Genomic DNA, 20,054 nt, shown 5'->3' on the forward strand with positions numbered 1-20,054 from the left:
AGAAAGGACAGGAAACCTCCTCATCTGTCGTGGCATTAGGGTATTCAAGCAGTCCGCACAATTTCGATCCACCTCGTCTTTTCTATTTTAAATTTTTTGTGTTCTTTTTAAAAAAATTACTACAAAAGAATCCAACATTTTATTACACAAAATTTCAAATGTTAGCAAAGCAGAGAAAAGTGAAAGCGAAAGTGGCTCAGCTGTGTGACTCTTTGCAGTCCCATCCATGGGATTCTCCAGGCCAGAATCCTCGAGTGGGTAGCCTTTCCCTTCTCCAGGGGATCTTCCCAAACCAGGGACTGAACCCAAGTAGATAGAATAGTATAATTAACTGAGTCATTACCACATTTTAACACTTATCATCACATAGTTAATCCTGCTTCAACCATACCCCTACTCATTTTCTCCCCCCAGTGAACTATTTTAAGGCAAATTCCATAAAACAACACAGAAACAGACTTATAAATACAGAGAACAAGCTAGTGGTTATCAGGGGGAGAGGCAAGAGGATAGTAAGAGGTACAGACTGCTATGTATAAAATAAGTAAGCTATAAGGATACATTGTACAACACAGGGAATACATCCTGTATTTATAGTCATTTTAAATGGCATAAATCCATAAAAATATTGAATCACTATTTGTATACTTCAAACTAATAGTATATATCAACTATACTTCAATTTAAAACAATAAAACAAAAACAAAGCAAATTCCAGATAGCCTTCTATTTCAGCCATAAATAATATTAGGTTGGCCAAAAAATTAGTTTGGAGATTTCTGTAAGCTGTCGCAGATAAACCAGAACAAACTTGGTGGCCAACCCAATACTTTAGTTTCTTTAGAAGATAAAGACTTTGAAAAACAGTAATACTGTTTCATCCCTAAAAATTCTGTTTATATTATTTCTTACTGTCAGTAAATACAGAGATAGTGTTTAAATGCCCCCAATGATTTCTTTTTCATTTTTTTGGTTTTTTATAATTGGTTTGTTTGAAATGAGAGCCAAACACACTTCATGCTTTGGATCAGGGTCTCTGACTCTTAAAACTCTCTTTTTGTGTCTAACCACTTAACTTCAAGGATTCCCTTGCAGCTCAGATGGTTAGAAATCTGCCTGCAATGCAAGAGACCCGGGTTCAATTCCTGGGTTGACAACCCACTCCAGTATTCTTGCCTGGAAAATTCCATGGTCAGAGAAGCCTGGTGGGCTACAGTCCATAGGATCGCAAAGAGTTGGACATGACCAAACGGAAAACACTTTCACTCCACTTCACCTTAACTTCTCTTTCTCCACAAGGCTCCAGCCCAGACACACATCCCACGTTCCCACCTAACAAGGTGTTCCTTATGCTGTACTTGGTTCCCCAGTGTCCTTAGCCTCCATGCTCACATGCCCAAATACCCCTCACCTCTCACACCTCCTCCATGAGATCTCTCCCGGTTGCCACCAACACAAGCCATCTCCTATAGCTTCATTCCTACTTCATTTCTACTTCATTTGGGGCATTTACTCTTCCCAGTTCTGAAACTGACAATACCAGGCCCCCAGAAACACTTAAGGTCCAAGAACCACGCAGGGAAGTTGGTAGAGCAGCTGGAATTTGACCTGAGTCTCTCAGAAATTTCTAGTCTCTGAGAAATCTGAAAACACTGACCACCGACTACACTTCTTTTGCTCAAGAACTGGGCACAAGAAGAGCGTAAGGATTAAAATAAGATGCTAACAGCTGTGAAGAGTCTTCATTTCACTCCCAGATGACAGTCACACACTGACTGTCCATTTCTGCATGTGGATCCCAGCCACTGCCGCAAACTCAAGGAGAAAGAGGACATTTCCTTTTCAAAACTGGGAAGAGTGTGAAAGAGTATAAAAGAACACAACATTAAAAAAAGAAATACGTTATGAAACAACATTTAGAAGTCCTCAACAGTCCTTTTAAAGATACATGATAGAATCCTCTAGCAACGTGAAGAACCCCTCCTTCTGTGGGGTGGAAACTGAAGGAGCTTACCCAATGCCCCCAACTACGTTCACTCTGCTGTACAAGGACATCCCCCCTCAGCCCCAACAAAGCCCCCAGCACCAGGGAGCTCATGAATTCTCTTCTGTTGGGCAATCAATCTGTTCTTAAAAAGGTATGGCTCTTTGGGTCTACAAAAACCACTTTTACAGAGTATCTGTTTGGAATACCTGTAAAACATTCTTAATATAATGTGATGGTTTTCACCAAATGTTCTAGCAATTTAAAACTTTTAGTGCTCAAGCTCTGGCGAGGATGAAGTATTTGCTATCTGACAATGATAAAATAGCACTTTAGGAATTTTTGGCCCCGGGGTAGTGGCAAAAATTTAAAAACTGATGCCAGGAGGTTGGGCTGCCTCCTAAGGCTTACCAAGGAAATAAACTTTCTAAACTAATGCAGTTCCTTAACAAAACATCAGCTTTTAATCACAGTAGTGAATGAGTCCCTCTCAAGACAGGGAAAGTCTAAAGGCTGGTGTATAAATTTAAGAAACACTTTACAAAATTAAAAAATTATATTTAGTTCTCTCTCTTCCAAGTAGTTAATATAACACTACTAAAATTCTATTATATAGCACCCACATATACATAATGTAACAAAAAGGCAGCATCTGTCCATTACAGTGCTAATTTTTTTTTCCATTAAATATGATCCTGCCACATTTGTGCAGCAAACACCTTCAGAAGCAAAAGCTAATGAGGTGTAAAAACACAATCATGATCCTCTTTAAGAAACCACAGGGAAATGCAAAAGCAAGGCAGAGAAATTCACAGACAAACAGCAGTTTCCTAAAAGATCTCCCACATCATCACTGGAGAAAATTTAACCGGAACCACACACTAGGGACTGAAAATCCAGTTATGAGAGGAACTGATCCTCCACTTTCACTCATCAGACACTGCCGAGATGTGATCACGCATCAGATACTGTGCAAGGGACACGGACAAGAGGACAAAAGTCGCACACTGTCAACTTGCAAATGGCCTGTATTTGGTCAATGTGATCCTTTTTTGTCTAATGTGAAGCAATGCTTAAAAGTCAGGAGCCTAAATCTTTACAGATTATCTCATTCCCATACAACAAAGATACTTCCTCACCTACCGCTGTTCCCTTCCCTGCTTATAACACATGACAGCAAAGGACCTAGAAGCTTCCAGTAAAGTCTCCTGCATCCTGTGTGTGCTGTAAGTTTAATTTTCCTTAGAGTCAAAACACTGCAAACCTGCCAAATATCATCCTCAACTACCCTTCAATGAATAAACCATGTTAACTCAAGCTTTGAAGTAAGGTCCGAAGATAATAAAGACGTGATGGGTCCAAAGGAAAATTATTTTACTCAGCAGCCTGTTGGCACGTTCCCCAAGAAGCAGCAGCACATACAGGCTGCAAGGACACCAGGCTGCTGCACAGAAAGAAAATGAGATGGAAAAAACAGATATGTCCCTCAAAGCACTGAAAATTAAATCAGTTTCACTTTTCTCCCTCAAACCAAATCTCAAAAAGTTAAGATAGGCAAATGAACAGGAGGCATTTTTCTTAAACTACCTCAGTTATAATAAACCCAAACCGACTATTTTTCCCAAACATTTTACTGTTACACAAACAAATCCATTTTTCACTTCTTGTTATCTGCAATTATTGCGCTGTAACTGAAGATCAGTGAATCACTATGGAGTGTAGGGGCCAGAGGACTGACCAGCCCTGGGCTGTTACTGTAATCACCACAGAATAAACAATATTAAGAGTTCTTTCATCATCATCTTTAACCTATATATGGCAGAGAACATAAAAAATTTACACTGTGTAATTCCCCTCTTTCCCTAAAGATGGCATGACATTTCAAAACATTTTCCCCTTCATTTCCCCCTTTTCTTAATCAGCCAATTCAAGGCCCACACCAAAGACCTCAAAATAATTTAGAATCCATTTGTAGGAGCCAAGAATTCAATTAAGAGAAAAATTATCTTGCAAAGGTTTGGGCAATTCAGCTCATTAACCCTCTTGTAACTGTGCTGAGAAAAGAGCTTGAATCGTCTAACAAAAGGCTTCACAAGACAAAAAGAACAGAGTGGGGCAGGGGGAAGGATGCCAGAAACATCCTGTCTGCAATCCTGCCCCATCAGCAAGGGCAGCAATGGAATCCTGGAAGGGTTCACTTCTGGGCCTCTAAATCTCACCATGTGCCAGAGATTTTAAGCAGTGTCCTTAAATTTTTTATGTTTATGGACTTATGGTGGTCAACAGCATAACTGCTGAGTTTACTGTTTGGGAACAAGGTCCGGATCAACAGGACTTCCCTGGTGACTCAGATAGTAAAGAATCTGCCTGCAGTGCAGGAGAATCCAGGTTCAATCCCTGGGTCAGGAAGATCCCCTGGAGAAGGGAATGGCTACCCACTCCAGTATTCTTGCCTGGAAAATCCCATGGACAGAGGAGCCTGGTGGGCTACAGTCCACGGAGCTGCAGAGAGTCAGACACAACTGAGTGACTAACACTTTCACTTTTCATCTTCTGGATCAATGATGGAATGAAACTGAGTTTCACTCTGTCATGAAAAGGAAGGCCAACAATGGACATAGGTTTGGGCGAGGAGGTCCTGGGCCTCCTCTGTGCCCTGCCTGCCCCCTCTGGCCAGGACCCACCTTAGTGGCCTCCTCCACGCTCTCCCGCAGGGCCAGCAGCTCGGCGTCATACTGCTCCTTCAGCTTGTCCATCTCCCGGTCGTGGCTGGAAACCTCTTCCTTCAGGGCTCCCTTCAGCGCAGCGAGTTCACGCTCCCGCTTCCTCAAGAGGTCTTCCTGCTCCTCTTTGGCGATGAGCAGATGCTGAAGGTCCTGCTTGGCCTGCAGGAGCTCCTGCAGAGAGAACACATGAGTGGGGAGGTGAGGATACAAGCGTTCTGTTGAGCGCCCCGGCGCCTCCACCTCGGCCCACACACTCACGGTCACACCCTCACCAGACCTCCCTATTCTCTCCCCCACATGCTACATACTGGCTTAGCCCCCGTCCTCTCTTTCTCTTCCCCTTCTCACAAGCCACCGTATCCCTTGATTCCACTATCTTAGCTTTCCTGAGATTTAATTTGAGGGAGAAAAGGGAAACTGGTTTCATTCTCGATGCTATGAGGTGCCCGGCTGAGTTTTCCATCTCACTCCACTTCAGTGCAGTGGTTTGCAGTCCCTGCTAGTGGCCTACTGCTTGACTGGCAGGGAGGGGGGCACATGCCAACTTGCTGGCCTCTCTTATTTCACCCCTGGAACTCTGAACCCACAACCCAAGTCCTCAAGATGCCTCGGTTCCATTCTGAGCAGGGATAATGGTCACACATTCCCCACCTTCCCTGCCTCACAACCTCACTGCTCACGAGCAAAGTCACCAAACTGGGGCAGCGAGTTCCACTACCAATGGCATCACCTCAACACAACTGTGTCCTGCCTAAGCTGGGCATTCCTCTCAGGTCACCATTCCTTGTCAGACCTGCTCCGCAGCCCTCAAGCTCAGGCTCCCCCTGCTCCACAGACGTCCCTACTATGCACTCAGCCAGGACTTGGGCTTGACCATCTAGCTCCTCTGCATGCCAGGCCTCCTCCCCACCCCAAGCCACTTCACAGACAGCCAGCTTCCTGCTCACCAGCCTGCTCCAAGTCTTTCCTGATCAGTCGTCATTTTTTTTTCCTATCATTTTGTTCCTTTCTGTTTCCTTGAATCTATGTCCTTTTCCTCAGGGGACAAGAATCCTCTCAGTCAAGGGCAAAAACAAACAAAACACACACAAAAAAACCAAGCTTTCCACCAAACTTTTGAAAGTGTAATTTCTACTCACTGTGTGCACTTCTTGATCACCTTAATCTCTTGCAAATGGTTTTTGCTCCTACTCTACTGCCCCTGTTCCCTCCAAGGTTGGCCTCTTCATCTCAACATCCAAAGACCTTTGCTCAGTCTTCACTTTTCTTTACTCTCCTTTGTTCCTCTTTGGGGCTTCCCAGCTGGCTCAGTGGTAAAGAACCCGCCTGCCAGTGCAGAAGACGCAGGTTCAATCCCTGGATTGGGAAGATCCCCTGGAGGAGGAAATGGCAACCCACTCCTGTATTCTTGCAGGAAAATCCCATGGACAGAGGAACCTGGAGGGCCACAGCCCATGGGGCCACAAAGAATCAGACATGACTGAGCAACGGAGCGCACACACAAGCTTTGATCCTCTGCACCCGTACCCTTAGAATTCTCTCTCCCCTGCAGTTGAAAGATACTACATGCTCCTGTTTTCCCTTGGGCCACTTTTTCTGTGACAATCTTTTCTGACTTTTCCCTCCCTCTTCCTAAAAAGCTAAGATGATCCCCAAGAATGTGACTTCACATTCTTCAATCTTTTTTTGGCAAGTCCACCTAGTTTTGTTTTGTTTCCCAACTATTAATTCTACATAAATAACTCCTAAACCTTTACCTCCAACTCTTATCTGAGTTCAGACCTGCAAGACTCGGCCATCTGGATGTCCCTCAGGCACCTACGGAGGCTTATGTCTCTCAGTGAATTCATCAAGTCCCTTCCTCTCCTCTTCCTTTGTTCATTACTCTCAGGGACAACAGCACCTGCTCGGGAGCTCACAGGCTCGGGAGCTTGGCAACAACCTTGATCCCTCTCATCCTTGATCCCTCTCATCCTTGTCCCTCATGACTCAACAGTTCTGTAACATCTTAGATCCTTTTCCTCCCCTCTCCAGGGTTAGACTCGCCTCACCTCTGGCCCAGGTGGTTTGCATGAGCTACCAACAGCTCTCCCACCTCCAGTTTCTCACCTGCAGTCTATGCCATCACCCATAGGTATCTTCTGTCAGGGGGAATCCTTCACCCCTCTCTTGGTCCCATCTGTCTCTTTTAGAAAACCTCTCAAGACTCAGATTCTGTATGACCTACTCCAAGAAGTCTTCCTTGAATCCCCTTCCTGAATACCCAACCTCATTTTAGCTGTGCTTCTCAGAGTACTTAATACTTTTACCTTGCAATCCTTGTATCTAGATTCTATTTGCTTATCTCTCTCAGCTGGTAAAGAGTCCGCCTGCAACACAGGAGACCCCAGTTTGATTCCTGGGTGAGGAAGATCCGCTGGAGAAGGGATGGGCTACCCACTCCAGCATTCTTGGGCCTCCCTGGTAGCTCAGCTGGTAAAGAATCCTCCCACAATGCAGGAGACCCTGGTTCAATTCCTGGGTCAGGAAGATCCCCTGGAGAAGGGAAAGGCTACTGACTCCAGCATTCTGGCCTGGAGAATTCCAAGGACTGTACAGTCTGTGGGGTTGCAGAGTCAGACACGATTGAGCGACTTTCACTCACAAGATTATCCATTTCTTGAAAAGAAAACAGATCTGATTTATATTTTTTATGGGTGGATCAGTGATAGCTGGGAGCAGGCCTGTTCTGGGCATATATTAGCATGGGCAGTACAGCAAGAGTCTGGAGACGTCAGAATTCTAAACTCATCCATTCTTTCACTGGTAGTTCATGAGTAAATACACATCCTGTCCTCTTGGAGCTCCTATAGAACTGGAGGAAGGGCTGTCACCTGAGAACTGAGGTCTCAAGAGAGAAAACTATTTTGCATTCAAGATGTGGGTCACTGATGAGGGGGTGACACTGTATCAATTTAAGAACAACTGACAATGGCATTTCCTTCCTTTGCTCTAGGACAGGGGTCTCCAACCCCGGGTCACAGGCCGAGGCTGGTCTGTGGCCTGTTAGGAAGCAGGCCTCACAGCAGGAGGAGGTGCGCAACGGGAAAAGCTTCATTTGTATTTATAGCTGCTCCCCATCGCCGGCCTTATGACCTCAGCTCCACCTCCTGTCAGATCAGCAGTGGCATTAGATTCTCATAGGAACATGAACCCTACCGTAAACTGTGCATGTGAGGGATCTAGGTTGTGTACTCCCTATGAGAATCTAATGCCTGGTGATCTGAGCTGGAGCTAAAGCGGTGATGCTAGCACTGAGGAGCAGCTGCAAATACACATTATTAGCAGAGAAGTTTGACTGCACAGAGACAGTAATAAATCTATTGCTTGCAGACTCGTATCAAAACTCCCAGATGGGCCATCTAGTTGCAGGAAAATGAGCTCATGGATCCTACTGATACTGCATTATGGTGAGTTGTATAATTATTATAAATTATATCACAAAGTAACAACAATAGAAATAAAGTGCACAATAAACGTAATGCACTTGAATCAACCCCCCCACCCTGCCCTGGTCTGTGGAAAAACTGTCTTCCACAAAACCAGTCGTGAAAAAGGTTGGGGACCATTGCTGTAGGGAATGCACATACCTTAAATCAGGGGAGAGTGAAAGTCACTCAGTCGTATTGGACTCTTTGCAACCACAAGGAATTCTCCAGGCCAGAATACTGGGGTGGGTATTCAATCCCTTCTCCAGCGAATATGCATTTCAGGTAGATTCTTTACCAGCTGAACTATCAGGGAAGCCCCATTAAAGCAGGGGAGCCTCTGCAATTCCAGGGTGGAGCTGCACTGCCCAGACTAAGACTTAGTTCCTCAAGAATCTAGCTAGAAGGCATTAATAAGCTCAGAAGAAACCTCCAGAGAATCATCCAGGTAACTAGAGCAACTCTGACTCTTCCAAAACACCAAACACAAAACACATAAGCAAATTTTATGAAAATATACCCCGTTCTGCTATTTATCTAAGGAGATGTCCTGTAGCTTCCACTGTCCAGTTCAGGGCTATTAGAAACACGCCCACACACACACACACATCACTGTTGCTACTGGCAACCACTCTAGGTCTTCCTGGAGCCTCCTGCCGGCTTCTTCACAGCAGCCCTTGTGAGCCTGCTCCTGTTTCCCGCTCTCGCTCTCACACATTCCTCAGCTGTTTTGACGATAACGCAGTTCCTCTTCCCACACTTATCTTTTCCAGGATATATCTGTGTTTCATGTTGCCTTTTGTGTACTGCCACCAATGCATGTCAAGAAACTAAGTTTTTATGGTTCATTCTACACCAACACGCTGTTATCTGTGACTGGGGCTGCTGCTTAAATGGACTCTGCTGTACAAATCCAATCAGATTACACCTCACCGTATCACTGAGTAGTACTTGAAGCTTTCCAGGGTAGAGACCAAAAGGCACAGGGAGATTTCAGAAACTTCATCACCTCTGAGGCTTCACTGTCAATTATATTAAGGCAAAGAAGTGAGAGAAAACATATTGCTGCTTTCTGATCATTCAGTCGTGTCTGATTCTTTGCGACCCCAAAGACTGTAGCCCGCCAGCCTCCTCTGTCTCTGGGATTTCCCAGGCCAAGAATACTGGAGTGGGTGGCCATTTCCCTCTCCAGAAATCTTCCAGACCCAGGGATCAAACCCGTGTCTCCTGCATTGGCAGGCTAATTCTTTACCACTGAGCCACCAAGGATGCAAGAGGAAAACATATAAACCTCAAAATATATGCAAACAGCCACCAGAGATGCACGTGCCAGTGTGCAGACTCCCATCAAAGAAAACAAAGGCAGAATCAGCCTCTCAAAACCTGTACACATCTAGGCTAGCTTCACATGAAGCCACAGGAGATAAAGACCTAGTATGGATATATATTTGGGGTGGATGGGGAGGAGTAGGCTAAAAAGACCGACTATTTGGTACTTACTACATAATAAGAATTATGCTAAGCACTTCTAAAAATCGTAGGAGATGAATACTATTGTTCTCATTAATTAAAAAAAAAAAAAACTGGAGTTCTGAAATACTATTAATAACATGCCTAAGATTACCCAGCATATAAGTGATAGAGCCAAGATGGGACCCAGATTGGATAACAATGCTGGTTCTCTTCACTGTACAGCCTCTGCAGGCCTGACAACAAAACTACACGCTCCAAAGAGGCTGAGAAGCAAGCAGTGTAGCTGTGCTCTGTCTCTCGGATGCAAATGAAAACGGTACTGGATCCAGCTGGAAGTGCCTAGAAGGAGGTCTACCTATGTAAACTGAAGCAAAGAAACTTGCCCAGAACCTGAGATGACAACAAGGAAAGGTGAAAGGAAAAGGAAGCATACTCTGGGAGCTGGCTGTTCACAGCAATAAGCCAGAGGCTGTCCTGACAGTAGGGCCACAGAAAGACACAGACCAGAACATCCAGAGTGGCCACTCACAAGTCCACAGAACATCTTCCACAGAAGCCCTTGCTCACTGAAGAGACAAGTAAAGGTCATATATCAAAACTACAGCAGACAATCCAAAAATCAAACATAAAAGAGAGAAAAGAAATGGGAATTCCATGGCAGTCCAGTGGCTAGCACCCCTTGCTTCCACTGCAGGGAGCACAGGTTTGATCCCTGGTCAGGAAACTAAGATCTCACATGCTACATGGTATGCCCTCCCCTCAAAAAAACGTACAGCTGACAAAGAACTGTGTCATTTTTTCCACAGAAAGATGGCCTAGAAATTGCAGCACAGCTGGTGAGAATCATCATTTTCTTTACTGTGTATAATATTCAGTAACATCACTTCAAAATAAGCTTATACTTATTTTAGAGATAATATTTCTGAGCACCAGTCTACCCCTAAACCAACATGATTTCATAACCAGAATATTTAATGATACCTAAGTACTTGCATCTTGATAAATGTCAGGGATAAAACACCATAGGATTCTGTTGGCCCATCTGTCAACACTATAGGCTCCCATCAGAGATGATCTTCAGTAATCAGAGAACCCCACTGTCATGAAGCTTAGAGAGAGGTCTCATTTTTACCCATCACTACCAAAACAAAGGGAAACATACTCAGGGTCAAAGGAATGACTGACTACTTGAGCTATAATTATTTTTGTATCTTAAATTTAAAAAGAAATTCAAAACCATCAGTTGGTTACTTAAGAATAACAAAGTCATTCTATTCTTGGTCAATTATTAATATCTGGCTTATCCTAAGAGAATAGGCATTTTCTATTATGTCTTCCTTTCTTCTTACTCTCCTTTAATCTTTTTTTTTTTAAATAATGATTCTATCCTCTTTTCATACTGACTCCATATAGAGGCCCAATGTCATTTAACAGAATGTACAGTATTAAAAGATATTTCCTGAAAAATCTTGTGTATTATGCAGGCCTCACAAAATACAGGGTATTCAAGCTTTTCCAAGCATTCAAAAGCAGAAGTGTTTAATGTTCACTGAGTTTAAGAGTCTATTCTAAGCCAAGTCCAGTGGAAAAGCTGGCTATAACTATAATCTGTTATCAGATTCCCCCTGGCCACTTTTTATTAAGATATGAAGAATAAACTGAAAGTGATGAGGAGATGGGGTCTATTTAATTTGATATAAAAGCCACAGATCATTTTTTAAATGTCACGGACATGTCAAAGGAAATTGATAAAAATAGTGAGGACAATTTTCCAGATGGAGAGAAACCCATTTTGGCACAGAGAAAGAAGCTCACTGTGTCTGAACTTATCTTGCAGAAAGGCAGTGGAGGAAGATACAGCTCCTATTACAAGAAAGAGGCAAATAACCAGAAAGCCAGCAACACCAGGAACATTTTTAAGAAAAGATGTGCTCTGTTTCCCTTTCCTGAGATTCTCATTATTAGCCTCCGCCTGAAAACACATCACCAAAACTGAAGCTCATATCACAGCTGCTGTGTACCATGTGTAACCATGTGTTAGTCACTCAGTCATACACGACTCTTTGTGACCCCACGGACTGCAGCCTGCCAGGCTCCTCTGTCCATGGGATTTCCCAGGCATGAATACTGGAGTGGGTTGCCATTCCTTCTTCCAGCGGACAATTTGTTAGAACTGTTTACTTTGACCCATTCATCTTAGGTGGCCCTGCATATGGCATGGCTCATAGCTTCACTGAGTTATGCAAGCCACTTTGCCATGACAAGGCTGTGATCCATGAAGGGGATATGATAATAATATTGTAGTTATACGGGAATTACCTACATAAATGCATGCTGAAAAGCTTAGGGGTGCAATGTGGTATTATCTGTAAATTCCCTTGAAAAAGTTCATCAAGATGAATAGATACATGAATTTTAAAAAAACAAACAAAGTTGAATGGCCGGAAAGAAGAAAAAATGGAGTAAATACGGAAACATGTTGGCAACTGTTGGATTTGGACTGGGACTCTATACGAGTTAACACATGATGCTCTCACAAAAGGGAACCATGTTCACCAATAGAATAAGCACACAGCAGACAACGGACCCCCAACCCACCCCACACCTCCGGACAGACAGGGCCCCTCTTGCCACCCAGCCCCAGCTTACCTCGATCAGAGCCCCCTTCTCCCTGTCCTCGGACTGTTTTGCACTGTCCAGTTCATCATGCATTTCCGAGAGTTGATCCTGGAGATCTCTGATTTCAGTCTGGTGCTGTTCTCGTTCCATCTTCACCTGGAACAGCCTGGCAGAAAAGGAAACCCATGAGAGAGATTCTCTTGGTCTCTGCTTATTTTCATCCAGACTGCTTTCAGACCTTCAAATGGTCAAGTAGAGTCATCTAAGTTCCCAAGTAGCCTCCCATTCTCTGTTCCGTGAATATCATAAACCAGAAAGGCACTGGTAAGAACTATACCTGCAGTCTAATTGCCCAAGGAGAAGACAAATGAGAACAAGCCATTGTAATGGGAAAGGTTATATAGTGATATTTCTTCCCCAAAAGGAGACCACAGGGTACTAGAATTTGGATAGAGAAGATAAGGAATTAGGCCATAGAGCACAACTTTTATGATAAATGTTTTCACTAAAGCCACTTTGTACCAACCCCACCCTCAGTACTCCAGACCAGTAGAGTCAGCAAATTATGGCCCGTGAGCCAATCTGGCCCACTGCCTGCTTTTGTAAATAAAGTTTTATTGGAACAAAACCATGCTCATTCATGTATTGCTTATGGTCATTTGCACAATACAATGGCAGAAATGAACAATTTCACATGGTATGGTCCATAAACTCTAAAACATTATCTGAGAGAAAAAGTTTGCCAACCTCTGTTCCAAATTAAACTCACAGCTGTTTTACCTTTTTTATTTTGTAAAGTCTTTCAGTTCAGTCGCTCAGTTGTACCCTACTCTTTGCGACCCCATGGACTGCAGCACGTCAGGCTTCCCTGTCCATCACCAACTACAGGAGCCTACTCAAACTCATATCCTTTGAGTCGGTGATGCCATTCAACCATCTCACCCTCTGCTGTCCCCTTCTCCTCTGCCTCCAATCTTGCCCAGCATCATAGTCTTTTCAAATGAGTCAGTTCTTCGCATCAAGTGGCCAAAGTATTGGAGTTTCAGTTTCAGCATTAGTCCTTCCAATGAATATTCAGGACTGATTTCTTTTAGGATGGACTGGTTAGATCTCCTTGCTGTCCAAGGGACTCTCAAGAGTCTTCTCCAACACCACAGTTCAAAAGTATCAATTCTTTGGTGCTCAGCTTTCTTTATAGTCCAATTCTCACATCCATACATGACCACTGGAAAAACCATCACTTTGACTAGACTGACCTTAGTTGGCAAAGTAATATCTCTGCTTTTTAATATGCTGTCTAGGGTGATCATAGCTTTTCTTCTAAGGAGCAAGAGTCTTTTAATTTCATGGTGGCAGTCACTGTCTGCAGTGATTTTGGAGCCCAAGAAAGTAAAGTCTTTCACTGTTTCCCCATATATTTGCAAAGAAGTGATGGGACCGAATGACATGATCTTAGTTTTCTGAATGTTGAGTTTTAAGCCTACTTTTTCACTCTCCTTTTTCACTTTCATCAAGAGGCTCTTTAGTTCTTCGTTTCTGGCTTAAGTGTGGTGTCATCTGCATATCTGAAGTTATTGATATTTCTCCCGGCAATCTTGATTTCAGCTTGTGCTTCGTCAATCCAGCATTTCTCATGATGTACTCTGCATATAATTGAAATAATCAGTGTGACAGTATACAGCCTTGACGTACTCCTGTCTTGAGTTGGAACCAGTCCGCTGTTCCATGTCCAGTTCTAACTGCTGCTTCCTGACCTGCATACAGATTTCTCAGAAGGCAGCTCAGGTGGTCTAGTATTCCCATCTCTTTAAGAATTTTTCAGTTTGTTGTGATTCACATAAATGCTTTGGCATAGTCAATAAAGCCGAAATAGATGTTTTTCTGGAACTCTCTTGCTTTTTTGATGATCCAGCGGATGTACACAATTTGATCTCTGGTTCCTCTGTCTTTTCTAAATACAGCTTGAGCATCTGGAAGTTCACAGTTCACATATTGTTGAAGCCTGGCTTGGAGAATTTTAAGCATTAATTTGCTAGCGTATGAGATGAGTGCAATTGTGCAGTAGTTTGAGCATTCTTTGGCACTGCCTTTCATTGGAATTGAAACAAAAACTGAACTTTTCCAGTTCTGTAGCCACTGCGGAGTTTTTCAAATTTGCTGGCATACTGGGTGCAGCACCTCAACAGCATCATCTTTTAGGATCTGAAATAGCTCATCTCAAATTCCATCACCTCCACTAGCTTTGTTCATAGTGATGTTTCCTAAAGCCCACTTGACTTTACATTCCAGGATGTCTAGCTCTAGGTGAGTGATCACACCATTGTGATCATCTGGATCATGAAGATCTTTTTTGTAAAGTTCTTCTGTGTATTCTTGCCACCTCTTTTTAATATCTTCTGCTTCTGTTAAGTCTATACCATTTCTGTCCTTTATCAAGCCCATCTTTGCATGAAATGTTCCCTTGGTATCTCTGATTTTCTTGAAGAGATCTCTAGCCTTTCCCATTCTATTGTTTTCCTCTATTTCTTTGCATTGATTGCTAAGGAAGGCTTTCTTATCTCTCCTTGCTATTCTTTGGAACTCTGCATTCAGATGCTTATATCTTTCCTTTTCTCCTTTGCCTTTCACTTCTCTTCTTTTCATAGCTATTTGTAAGGCCTCCTCAGATAGCCATTTTGCCTCTTTGCATTTCTTTTTCTTGGAGATGGTCTTGATCCCTGCCTCCTGTACAGTGTCACAAACCTCTGTCCATAGTTCTTCAGGCACTCTATCAGATCTAATCCTTTGAATTTATTTGTCACTGCCACTGTATAATCATAACAGATTTGATTTAGGTCATACCTGAATGGTCTAGTGGTTTTCCCTACTTTCTTCAATTTAGGTCTGAATTTGGGAATAAGGAGTTCATGATCTGAGCCACAGTCAGCTCCCAGTCTTGTTTTTGCTGACTGTATAGAGCTTCTCCATCTTTGGCTGCAAGGAATATAATCAATCTGATTTCAGTGTTGACCATCTGGTGATGCCCATGTGTAGAGTCTTCTCTTGTGTTGCTGGAAGAGGTTGTTTGCTGTGACCCAGTGCATTTTCTTGGTAAAACTCTACTAGGCTTTGCTCTGCTTCATTCTGTACTCCAAGGCCAAATTTGCCTGTTACTCCAGGTATTTCTGGACTTCCTACTTTTGCTTTCTAGTCCCCTATAATGAAAAGGGCATCTTTTTTGGGTGTTAGTTCTAGAAGGTCTTGTAGGTCTTCACAGAACCATTCAACTTCTTCTTCTATGAGGCACAGACTTGGATTACTGTGATATTGAATGGTTTGCCATGGAAATGAAGAGATCATTCTGTCATTTTTGAGAATGCATCCAAGTACTGCATTTTGGACTCTTGTTGACTATGATGGCTACTCCATTTCTTCTAAGGGATTCTTGCCCATAGCAGTAGATATAATGGTCATCTGAGTTAAATTCACCCATTCCAGTCCATCTTAGTTCAATGATTTCTAAAATGTCAACGTTCACTCTTGCCATCTCCTGTTTGACCACTTTCAATTTGTCTTGATTCATGAACCTAACATTCCAGGTTCCTATGCAATATTGCTCTTTACAGCACTGGACTTTACTTTCATCTCCAGTCACATCCACAACTGGGTGTTGTTGCTTTGGCTCCATCCCTTCATTCTCTCTGGAGTTATTTCTCCACTGATCTCCAGTAGCGTATTGGGCACCTACCGACCTGGGGAGTTCATCTTTCAGCATCCTACCTTTTTGCCTTTTCATACTGTTCATGGGGTTCTCAAGGCAAGAATACTGCAGTAGTTTGCCATTGCCTTCTCCAGTGGACCTCGTTTTGTCAGAACTCTCCACCATGACCCGCCTGTCCTGGGTGGCCCTACAGGGCGTGGCTCACAGTGTCCTTGAGTTAGACAAGGCTGTGGTCCATGTGATCAGACTGGTTAGCTTTCTGTGACTGAAAACCACAGTCTGTCTGCCCTCTATTGGAGAAGGATAAGAGGCTTATGGAAGCTTCCTGATGGGAGAGACTGTCTGAGGGGGAAACTGGGTCCTGTTCTGATGGGTAGGGCCATGCTCAGAAAATCTTTAATCCAATTTTCTATTGATGGGTGGGGCTGTGTTCCCCCTCTGCTACTTGACCTGAAGACAAACTACGGTGGCCCAGAGGTTAAAGAGTCTGCAGGAGACCCGGGTTCGATCCCTGGGTCGGGAAGATCCCCCTGGAGAAGGCAATGGCAACCCACACCAGTCCTCTTGCCTGGAGAATCCCATGGAGGGAGGAGCCTGGTAGGCTGCAGTCCATGGGGTCGCAAAGAGTCGGGCATGACTGAGCGACTTCACTTTCACTTTCACACTATAGTGGAGGTAATGAAGATAAGATCTCCTTCAAAGCGCCCATGCAGGCACTGCTACACTCAGTGCCCACAGCCCTGCAGCAGGCCCACTACCGACCCACGCCTGTGCCGTAGACTCCTGGACACTCACGGGCAAGTCTGGGTCAGTCTCTTGTGGGGTCACTGCTCCTTTCTCCTGGGTCTTAGTGTGCTCAAGGTTCTGTTTGTGCCTTCCGAGAGTGTGTTTCCACACTCCTGTGTAAGTTCTGGGGGCTCTATGGTGGGGTTAATGGCAACCTCCTCCAAGAGGGCTTATGCCATACCCAGGTCTACTGCACCCAGAGCCCCTCCCCTGCAGCAGGCCACTGCTGACCTGCACCTCCCCAGGAGACACTCAAACACAGTAAAGTCTTTACTACACTCTAAATTTCAGGGTTTTTTTCTTTTCAACCTCTTTTCTGAAATTAACCTCTAAGAATATTTTAAAAGCACACACCACACCATCAAAATGGCAAAGGTAATGAAATGCTTTTTTGATACAATGTCGCATTGTTCTTGAATTTCCCTCTAGATTTTACTCCTGCTTAACCTCTCACATAAGGCTTCTGTCACAGCCAGTGGACTTCACTGCACCATTCATTTCAGACTTTCGTTTCAAGTCCTTTTGTCATAGAATTTTTTTTTCAGATCAGAATACAATTTATTGAGATGCAGCTCACACATTCAGACGTCCCACATGCTATACATGCTCATTCTGTATTTCACACAGATTTAATCAGATATAAAACACACAACGAGGTATTCAAAGTATTCCTTTGTATATGCCAGATCTGTTCATATGACATACACATTCATTTAGACATTCTCCTCACACAACTGGGTCAAGCATTTCACTCGTATGTTCTTAAATCACTGCTAGAACCCCAACAATCACATAACTGTGGGCTCTCTGGTGTCTTGTTCATGGATTTCTACATGTGGACAGGTTTTCATCTACACAGACTCTTTAGATAGGATGGGGAACTTGTGCAACAAGAGCAAGTAGGGGAAAAAACGGTGGTGGATCTATTACTAATCTTTCTCTTTTAAATCTCTTGAAATGAAGAAAATATCCACTGTCACAGATTTTAATACAACAAAATGGCAGGGCCATTTGGGCTTGACTTTCTCTCTCTAAAGACGCAAAAGAAGTATAAGCACTGGTCACAAAAGCCAGCATTGTCCAAGATAAAACTCTGAACGCAGAAGACTGTGCAGGTCACATGACATTGCTTTGTAGAGATTGGACTCAGGCTCTTAAACTATCTCTAGATAAAACACTCAGAATTCCTAGCTGCTCACTTACCTGCCATGAGATCCACTTTACGGGCTAGAATTTTATAAAACATCCTTTGTGGTGCACAAATAATTTTTCAATTCTGCTTACCCATCTACACGTCACTGGTCTTACAATTTTGCAAGGGTAAGAGGGAGAAAAGGCAGATTCAGCAGCCCCTGTGAAGATCTGGAAGGTTGCGGAGAATTAAATGGACAGAAAGAATCTGGCTCCGTGGGCTCAGGAGCCTGGGGCAGGGAGGGGAGACTCTGGGCCCACACTTACTCCTCCAGGTGTCTCCGGAGTGCCCCTTCACTTTCCTCCAGCCGCCGCTGCAGCACAGTGCTCTCCTCCACCTTGCTGTCATGCTGGCTCTGCAACACTTCCAAGTCTGCTTTCATCCTGTCTCTCTCTTCTTTGATGTTCTGTTGATTCTAAAACAAATGTGTGTGAGTTAAAGCACATCCACTGTACATTAATGTCACCCCCACTGAATCCTGAATCTCAGATGGACTCCATGTCTCTGCACTTAGATTATTAAACAACCTGATGGAACTGTGCGATTAAGCCATAGGAGTTCGCAACTAGAAAGAATACTGAACACTTAGTGAATTGTAATACTTCTAAAAGAAAAACACAAACACATCTTAATCACATTCTGCTATTTCTACTACTGAGTCCAGACATTTTATATATATTTAGTTTCCAATTTGCCTATCTGAATCCAACAGCATTTCTGTTACTCTGTCAAAGCCAACATTCTCTACATGCTTTGGTTCGGTTCAGTCGCTCAGTCGTGTCCAACTCTTTGCAGCCCCACAGACTGCAGCTTCCCTGTCCATCATCAACTCCAGGAGCCTACTCAAACTCATGTCCATCAAGTCGGTGATGCCATCCAACCATCTCATCTTCTGTCATCCCCTTCTCCTCCCACCTTCAATCCTTCCCAGCATCAGGGTCTTTTCCAATGAGTTCTTCGCATCAGGTGGCCAAAGTATTGGAGTGTCAGCTTTGGCATCAGTCCTTCTAGTGAATATTTAGGACTAATCTCCTTTAGGATGGACTGGTTGGATCTCCTTGTAGTCCAAGGGACTCTCAAGAGTCTTCTCCAACACCACAGTTCAAAAGTATCAATTCTTCGGTGCTCAGCTTTCTTTACAGTCCAACTCTCACATCCATACATGACTACTGGAAAAACCATAGCTTTGCCTAGACAGACCTTTGTTGGTAAAGTAATGTCTCTGCTTTTTAATAGGCTGTCTAGGTTGGTCATAGCTTTTCTTCCAAGGAGCAAGCGTCATTTAATTTTATGGCTGCAGTCACCATCTGCAGCCCTGATTTCGGTTACTTAAAAAAAAAAAAAGTCTTCAGAAAATAAGAATTAAATTTACAGGAATTTGCTCGTAATGGGAAGAAAGTTTCTTTTGAGAAAAAAATTGTTTTCATTTCACTTGGACAACCCAAGGTACTTAAAATACTCTATCAATCAAGATAGAAAAGAATAAAATAGTACAAAGAAAAATCACAGGTACCTTGACTTCCAGTTGAAGCTGTGTCTGAAGTTCTGCCACTTCTGTGGTCAACTTGTTCTTCTGTTCCAAGAGATCTTTGACTTCAGATGAAGAATTAGAAGCCTATAATCAATCGCAAAGATATTAAATGTTCAAGGTGCTTTATTTTTTTTTCTTGCATAGATTTAACAGGATGACTTTCTCAAAAGGATTTGGCTAAAACCAGCAAAGTGGTTAGAAAATTACAAATAAAAGGGAGGGGAAAGCAGAAATGAAAACCAGAAAAGGCAGTGTCTTGGCTTTCATGTACCCAAATCCAGGTGTGAGCCATGCGTGAACCTAGAATGATGTACTTCCTCATCTGCTCCTAGGAAGCAGACCGGAAACCAACAATCAATAACAACAGAGGCCCTTCTATTTTCTTAGGCAAAATGAGAACAATCCATCTCAGAAATATAAACCTAACCCAAGGAGAAAAATTGTAGGTTGTTCTTTTCCAAACAAAAACTACCTGCTTCTCTGCTTTCCAATATGGTTTCAGCCTACTAAGGGAGAAGGTTCTTCTTGCAGGAAGTCACTTAACTGACACCAAAATATAAAATTCCAAAACCTTTG

General features: G+C 43.3%; 1 protein-coding gene across 5 annotated transcripts in view; it reads right to left on the reverse strand.

The window, feature by feature from the left end:
* The window catches only part of CGNL1 (cingulin like 1), a 172,859-nt gene that overhangs the window by 82,067 nt on the left and 70,738 nt on the right, over positions 1 to 20,054 (reverse strand). For all 5 annotated transcript variants that reach the window (XM_069596401.1, XM_069596397.1, XM_069596398.1 and 2 more), the window contains 4 exons: positions 19,461 to 19,562; positions 18,214 to 18,362; positions 12,300 to 12,435; positions 4,669 to 4,881 (listed from right to left, as the gene is read on the reverse strand). In XM_069596401.1, coding sequence (XP_069452502.1) covers positions 4,669 to 4,881; positions 12,300 to 12,435; positions 18,214 to 18,362; positions 19,461 to 19,562 — 600 coding nt within the window. The remainder of the gene's footprint in view (positions 1 to 4,668; positions 4,882 to 12,299; positions 12,436 to 18,213; positions 18,363 to 19,460; positions 19,563 to 20,054) is intronic.

This window comes from Ovis canadensis, chromosome 7, assembly GCF_042477335.2.
Source record: "Ovis canadensis isolate MfBH-ARS-UI-01 breed Bighorn chromosome 7, ARS-UI_OviCan_v2, whole genome shotgun sequence".
In the NCBI taxonomy this organism is placed as follows: domain Eukaryota; kingdom Metazoa; phylum Chordata; class Mammalia; order Artiodactyla; family Bovidae; genus Ovis; species Ovis canadensis.